The sequence below is a fragment of the Cryptomeria japonica genome, chromosome 5 (genome assembly GCF_030272615.1).
Source record: "Cryptomeria japonica chromosome 5, Sugi_1.0, whole genome shotgun sequence".
Lineage (NCBI taxonomy): Eukaryota > Viridiplantae > Streptophyta > Pinopsida > Cupressales > Cupressaceae > Cryptomeria > Cryptomeria japonica.
The window spans coordinates 203,375,216-203,383,675 of NC_081409.1; the positions used below are offsets into that span (position 1 = coordinate 203,375,216).

Here is an 8,460-nt window from a genome sequence, read left to right on the forward strand (position 1 = left end):
CCTTGGACAAACGAGAAACCTGCAAAAACTAAATTTTGGATCAATAACACAAAAAAATGCTAAGGTAATAGCGTAGATGCTGAACCACAAGCGCAAATGTTGTAATGTCTATGCAGACAATGTAATGTTCATGTAGACACTGAAACCGTTTGCACATAGCCTATCAACAAAAAGCGAGAAAAAATGACAGAATTCAAAATTTTCAAAATTTGAATTTTCAACTACCCAAAACGCAAATGTTAATCCTGTGTGCAGACATTAGGCATGTGCACAAACGTCGAAGTGGGAAAAATTAGATGCTCAACTGCTCCTTGAAATTTAAAAATTTGAAATTTGAAATTTAAAATTTAAGCAGGCTTTTCTGCCACAATGCAAGCATTGAAGCACAACGTCTGCACTAATGCTGGTGCGTTGGAAACCCGAGAAAACCTAACTAATTTGCTTAAAAGATTGCTAAAACAGAAAAGAAAACTAACAATCTAACTTGCTTTTGTTCTTTTTAACCCTTTTTTGTTGATTTTGTATTTTAACTTGTAAAGAAAACAAGAAAATTAATTTTAAACTTAGAAACAAAGTGTCAATAGACACTAGATGGAGATGCCAAAGGAAATCGCAAATGTTGAAGTATAGAAAACCTGCAAAAGGCAGGTTAGCAAATTTGAAATTTCAATGCATACATTGTTTCTTCGTGGAGATGTTGAACCAACAAGGCAGATACGTCAGTTTGCAAATGCAGGCATAGAACTGGGACCTGCGAGCTAAAAATCACAAAATCTCCAAATTTTGATTACTTTCAAGGGACGTGGGTCTCACCAGGCATGCCAAAATGAACCAAGGGAAATGTATTGCAATAGTAAGAAGGTTAGTTCAAACTAAAATAACACAAACATTCAAATAACACATGAAAATAACCTTATACCTTGCAAAGAAGCCACTTGTTCCTCCGATTGGACCTTTGATAAAGCCAAAGATGTGCCCCTTCTCAAATTGTTTGGATTGGTCCTAGGTGGGTATGTGGATTGCTCTCCAAAATGCACAACAAATGAGAAGGATATGGGTGATGGACAGTGGATGATGGATGAATGTTTATGAGAACTAAGAATTGGATGCCTAAATTAACTATAATGAGGATGCTAAGAGGATGATTCTAAACACAAATGAGCAGCATATGATTACTTGAATTGGAGATGAGAAATGAAGGGGAGGGGACCCCAATTTATAGATTTGAAGGGGGGTAAATGGATGGTTGAGATTGAAGATGAATCACGAGTGGAGATTGAAGGAAGGTGGGGACATGGATTGAGAGGACAAGGTGTGGAGACCAAGAGATTTACCATAAAGGCATTTCTTGTCTCCACACTCCACAAGGTGCATGGGGAAGAGGTCCTCAAGCACCTTGGGGGAATAAAAAAGAATTTAAAATTCATTGGGAGAGGACAAGGGAATTAAAAATTCTCAAATAATGGATTGCGTGGGGAAAGGAAATGGGAAAAGGAATTAAAAATTCCTTGGGAAAATGAGAGTGCCTAGGAAAATGGGGAAATTTGAAATCCTTGAAATGACCCAATTAGGGGAATAAAGGTTGGAAGGCGAAGGGGACAAACCATTTGTAGGGATTGGTTGACTTGGTGGCTAATCATGGGATTAGCCACTAGCAAATGATTAAAAGGGGGATTAGGAGGATTAATAAGAGATTAGAAGACAAGTGGGATTTGTAGGATTTGATAAGAGGAGAGAGAATGATTGGAGGAACTAAAAAATTAGGAAATAATGTTAAGTGGGCTTCTAGACGAATTAATTAGGCTAAGTGTGGATTAGGAGAAGTGATTTGTAGGAATCACATGATTTAGTTAATTAATTTGAATTAACTAACTAAAGGGAATTTAGTAGAATTAATTAATTTTAAGGACTTTAGAAGAATAGGGAATAATTGATTTATTTAATAAATCAATTATTGGACTATAGTTATAGGATTAATTAGAATAAATTTAATTAATTCTGAGAAGGACAAAGGGGACCATAATTAAATAAATTAATAATGTAGAAATGATAAATTAATTAAATATTTAATTTAATTAATTTCAGACGTCTACACAAGTATCAAGTGACACTTTGAAATGTGTACTCTTTGACCCTTGCGTGCATAACAAATCACATATGTGCATCATTACTACCTAGAAGCCAAAACAATAGCTATAAGTAGTTAAGTCGCATGCAGAGAAAAAAATCATCAAAATTTGATGTACCGTTTAGAATCTGTGGGTGCACAAAGTTAGCTATAACAACTACTGATATTTTTCCCCTAATTCCATCGAATATTCTATCAGCTCTTAGTATCATAGACATTTATGACTGTAACAAAAAATCATCATTTAAATGTTGTCAATGCATAAGATTTAATGCACCAATCTACATAACCTTTTGTGAGATAAGAAAGAATAGCTATGAAAAAAATCACATTTATTAAATATTTTTCATTGCAATGAAATCGTCGTAGCGAAAAAGATTAATGGATTAGAACACTAGTAAAAGTCTATCTAGACAATGTCATTTAGTAAAAAAAACAAATATAGTAGGTATCGAAGAGAATGTTGACTAATACTTTTTTCATTCCTTAGAGCAACATAGGTGGTACAAAGATGTACAATTTGAAACTCTCATTAGGAATCAATGCTTCTAGATTAGATTGTGTGAAGTTTTTTTGCATCAGCATTTTGGATCACACTCTGTGATCCATCATCAAGATGATAGAGAGCAATTAGGGCTGATCAAAATGAGGGAAGTCGAGTGTAGCTGAGAGTACTTCATTAAACGTTGAAAGGCACATTTCTAAACCCGCTACTGGACCATATGACTAGTGCTTTACCCAATTTGCAACCACATTTCCTAGTTGGGGATCTAGTTGGCCATGGTGGCTTTGGTGAGGGACTCTTCCATGCATTAAATTGGTAGAGGCTAGTGCTTGTCACTTTGGGGGGGCATATTGTATTCTCTTTCATGGATCGTCTTAGCATACCAATGGTTTGTAGGTCCCCAGATAAGAGACATCTTGAATAACCTTTGTGTGTGTTATTCATTTAATTCCATGCAACAAGTAGATTTTTACTTGCAATATGATGTATGATATAGTTGTGGAGGTCAGGTATCTAGACCACTCTCTTACATACTTGTTTTGTCATGATTGGAAAGTGGATTTAAAATTCTTGATTGCCTTGACAATGGAAGTAGGGAAACTCACAAGTTATTTGGTCTAGATTGAGAGAGAAAGTGTCATGTCGCTGCCACTTGTGGCCCAAGAATTTGTGCCCATCATTGCTAGGGCAACTCAGCTATCCTCACCAAATTCAACATCTTTGCAAAAACAAAAAGATAGATCAATACCACAGACATAAAATATATAGAATCACATTTTTTATACTAGAATAAATATGAAATGGCTAAGTGACTTATCTCACTTACCTCCACCTTCAAATTTTCTACCATCATGAACACCTTGGAAGGTCACAAGGTAAATCCCCAAAAGAAATCCAACACCAAAAGATGGCTCCAGTGTAATGTCATTGAAGAGGATGGTTTTTTATGATAATGATCATTTAAACTTGTAAATATTTTTTTTATTGATGCGATCGTTGAAGAGGATGGTTTTTTATGATAATGATCATTTTAACTTGTAAATATTTTTTTATCGGTGTGATCGTTGCACTCCCTTATGGTGCAAGTGCTAGTATAATATATAATTGATAATAGATATCATCTAAATTTTATTTAATGTTACATTATAATTTATAGATTAATTTAATATTATTTTGTAAGTGGAGAAATAAGCATTATTTTATTGAAAGTGATTAGATTATGTGGGAGAAAATTATTTAGTAGAATTTCTCATAGATGTATTATCACGGCTTTCTTTGATCATAAAATATGCACAAAATAGATTTGTAAAAGTCCTCAGAAACTCTCAAACAAATGAAAAATTAACATGTATAAAATTGGTTCTAAAAATCCTTGCATATCTTCCTCTCTCTCTCTCTCTCTATTGCAAATATAACATGAGCCTATTGGTAATGAAGTTTGATTATCTACCTCATTTAGAGATTATGCCTCAATTGTATTTCACTCCTTCTAAGAGGATACATAGTCAATTTCAAACTATCACTTATCCATTGATACCTTTTTCACAAAAACACATTATTTTCTAAATGACCTACCAATTGACATAATGTATGCATTAATATATACAAGAAACAGAACATTTTTCTTTAATTGACCTTCCACACGAGTTTGATATACCCATCGCACAATGTGGGATTGCTACTTGTATTGTGATTGCTGCTTGTATAACGATAAACAACAAAAAGAGAGCTACTGCCCCACACAACAAACTTAATAAGCATCACCTAATGCTAGGTACTTACATTAACAAAGACACATATATATTGTATATATAGCATGCACGATTGAACAAGTGGCGTGTCTTAGTTGGCTGGCAGCCACACAACATGGCCCTGCGGAATGAAGTGGCAAAGAGAAGCAGCACCAGGCTTCACATTCAAAACCTGGAATGCCACGTGGCTGGGGTTCCACGCGCTGGTGTCCTTGTGGCAAACCACGACAGCCTCAGCCCTAGTGCCATCTTCGCCCTTAACCCAAACCCTAGCAGTCCGCGTGGCCTGCGCCTCGTGGCAGTAAAACACCGCGTACGCGTATTTCTGACTGTGACACACCACCGACTTCTCCCCCCACCCCCGTGATGGTATATTCCTGCTTCACGGATTTCCACGTCTTTGAACATTGGTTGCCACAACAGTTAAATGGTTGCTTCCCAACCTGGACATGCGGTAATCAATCATGGACTCCAACGACGTGGCGCAGAATTTGCTTTCGCCCTTAATGGCGGGACTCTCGCATTCCTGTAAAGTCTCCTCCATGGCCACACCCATATCGGAATCCTGCGCTACGTTGAGCTCCCTCAAAGCCACCGAAAGCTTGGAGGAGGCAAACGGGATTTCTTCCGCCACACCGTGCGGAAAAAAATGCGTCTTCTGGGCGTCCGGATTGTTGTCCTGCACTAGGCGTAAAAACACTTTGGTTCCGCTGTGCAAATCTTTTTCCAGTAGAAACATGGAGAGCGATGGGTCGGCTAGCATTTGCGCATCTGCAGCGTAATTGTAATTGTATGGACTCTTTGTGCCAACGTGTACTCCGACCCCCTTGCCATGCAAAGTGGTGGCTTCGATAGCGCCCAATACTGACTGCAAAACAACGAAAGACAGAGAAAGCAGCAATATACAGTCACAAAGGGACAGTTAAGAACAAGCAACCACTGAAACAAGTGGACAGCAATCATCTGGAAGGAAAACAAGAACAAAGAGTCGAGATAAAGAAAAATAAAAGGGATTCATTTCTCATAAGATCGAAGGGTCCTATTTGTAGAGGTAAAGCATTTAAATCCAAAAGATACAGTACATTATCAACTAAAACATGTTTAATCATGAAGTTTCTTCAAACATACTAAACTCAATACTTTACTTCCGTGAATATCATCTAAATGTTATTAATTCTAAATGCACCATTTATTCTCATAATGATCCCCATAACATTATAATTTGACTTCTAAAAAATATCTTCTAACATTATCAAATCAAATATATCAGTAAAATTTGAACAGAAGAAAAGCATACCAGGAGAATAATTAAACCACTTAAAATCTTCATCTTGTGAAAGCCAACCAATTCTGCGAGCACCAAATTACAGCGACTATGAGATACGAAGTGGAGAAGGAATTTGTGTGCATAAATAGGGAACTTTGGTACCCCAAGAGCCTAATAAACATTAGTGGAGGGGACAGTTCTCAACGTCTCGTTTAAACCAGTACGGTTTTCCGCCAAATTAAAGTAGCAGCTACGTAGCTTAATAATTATATATCCTGTCCATATTCAATGTGAGTGACGGTCATTGGAGTTGGTGAATTCCCAAAAATATATATAAAATCATTTTCTTTTATTTGGAAATTTTAAAAAAAAAATTATATTTTTAGTATGAATTTTATTTGATTTTTTTTCTTAATATCTCAAATCACATCATTTTTTAATTTTTTATTGTAGAAATTTTTATATTTAAAATTTTTCAATATGTCAATCAAATTATAATTTTTTTATTGTGACATATTTTTTTAATAATTTTTAAATATATAATGTATATTTCTATATTTTCTTGATTTTATTTGATTTTTTCAATATCTCAAAACACATCACTTTCTTTTAATGTGAGAATTTCTCATAGCATTATGCACCTATTTTCCTTCATTTATACATTGATTAGTATACAACTGATATGTTATAGCATAAACAGATAATGTTCCATGTTTTCTCGATATTATTTCAAATCATATCAATTTTCTTTTAATGTAGGAATCTTATAAAATATATATATATATCTTGAATCACACCTATATAATTTTATGACACCAGAAGTACAACACAATTCCTCTATTCTGCAGAACTAAGGCTGGCCAACTACAGACAAGACCAACTTCACCCTCTACTATTAACAAATCAGAATTTCTCTGATCTCTGCGAATTGCAGATCAGGAGCTGATCTCTGCAATCTTGTCCTGCTTTTGTCCATCTTGAATGACACAACATATACTCTCATCACATCCCACAGAAGAGGAACTTACAGAATCTCTGCCAGAGATATCTTATCCTGCTTTTGTCTATCTTGAATGACACAACATACAGTCTCGTCACGTCAGTCCATGCACAAACAAAAGAGACGCAGACAGAAATCAGGAGCTATCTATAAGTTCAGGATAACATGTGAATCCCTGACAGAGATATCTACAGGTAACATGTGAACTCTTCTGTAACCATGACTTACAGGCAGAGCCAGTTTGAAAAAGTATAGTCTTGGATGTCATATAATTATAGTCTCTGACATGCATGGCGAACATTACCATCCTTGGATGAGATATTCTTGCAGTCACATTGCGGGGACCTCATATGTTCATAATATCACCTCTAGCTTTTCAAATATTCATAGATTTATTTAGTTAAGAAAGCAAGCTTCAAGTTTTAATTAAATAAAAAAAAATCGTAGATGTTAAAATGGGGCAAGAAAGTACATTTAATTTTATATGTTGAAGAAGGAATTCAAGGTGTTTTCTTCGAATTCTATAGATCGACTAATTGAAAATGATCAGTTAACTTCTATTACTATCAACATCTTAAAAACCAGGGTGAATTCATTCATAAAAAGAAAATGGGAAATTTTCCATGAAAGGCGAGTAAAATTGATATGATTATCAACATAGACCTTGAAGATGATCAAGAATGGGATGGTTGGATTTACACATGTATTCATAACGTTGTATATTTTATTTAATTTGTTGTTTTAATAATTTTTATAAAGCTCAAAATATGGATGAACATTTGAGTGTTTTGCAAGTCTTGAACAATATTATAGTTTTATCTTTTTATGATCTATTCAAAGTAAATTGATTCTAAACATAAGTGATAGCTATAGTTCAATAACAATTGTGTGATTGTAAGGCATGTTGGAAAAGTTTTAATCATCTAAGTAAGATGATTATCAATATTTTGTGATACATATCTCTCTCTCTCTCTCTCTCTCTCTCTCTCTCTCTCTCTCTCTCTCTCTCTCTCTCTCTCTCTCTCTCTCTCTCTCTCTCTCTCTCTCTCTCTCTCTCATGTTTTAGGAACTATTTAACCATTGAAAATAATGGTAATTTGAGTTGTAGACCCCAAATCCCTGAGGTTGTATAGTCTCCCAAATGTTACGGGTGTCAAACTTGGAAAGAGTATCATGAAACCTATGTTCAACTTGGGAAACTTAGGACCAATTGCTAAGGTGGGTACAAGACCTCCTTCACTTTTGGTTCTAGACCAAGGGGGGTTCCCTAAGGTGCTATAATAGAGATTATTAATGGAACACAAAACTTACCTTGGCACATACCATACCCATTGCATAGTACATCCCTATTTCAATTGTCACTTTTTGCATATATGTTGGTTTAGGAAACTCAAGGTTAAGAGAATATTATTAAAATAGATAATCTGACACATGACCATCAATAAATGAGCTTTAAGGTAACAACTTTGATCTTATGGACATTTAGACATGACAATTGGAACACATTAAAACTAATAAAATTTAAAAAGTGTTTAAATGTATTTTGAGTGTGTAGAGGATGATGGGGAGAAAAAGTCAGTAACAAACATATGTTTTTATATAAGTAAAACATGCAATAACTATAACCAAGGTGATATCTTAATCAAGATATCAAGGAAAATTGGAGAAACAACTCAAACACGACAGTGAAGAAGAATTAAACCCAAAATTAGCTCATTGCTAGGCAATTGTGTGATTTTGAGTGTAATTGCATGATTCTAAGTGCAATTGCATGATTCAATTAGTAATTGTGTAAATCAATTAGCAATT

General features: G+C 34.9%; 1 protein-coding gene across 1 annotated transcript; it reads right to left on the reverse strand.

The window, feature by feature from the left end:
* Window positions 1-4,211: 4,211 nt before the first annotated feature.
* LOC131051146 (BURP domain protein RD22) lies at window positions 4,212-5,790 on the reverse strand. Its single transcript, XM_059220195.1, is given in 4 exon segments — window positions 4,212-4,722; window positions 4,724-4,767; window positions 4,770-5,252; window positions 5,682-5,790. Coding segments are annotated over 4 exon segments (807 nt in total). The 5' UTR covers window positions 5,715-5,790; the 3' UTR covers window positions 4,212-4,475.
* Between the last annotated feature and the right edge of the window lie 2,670 nt (window positions 5,791-8,460).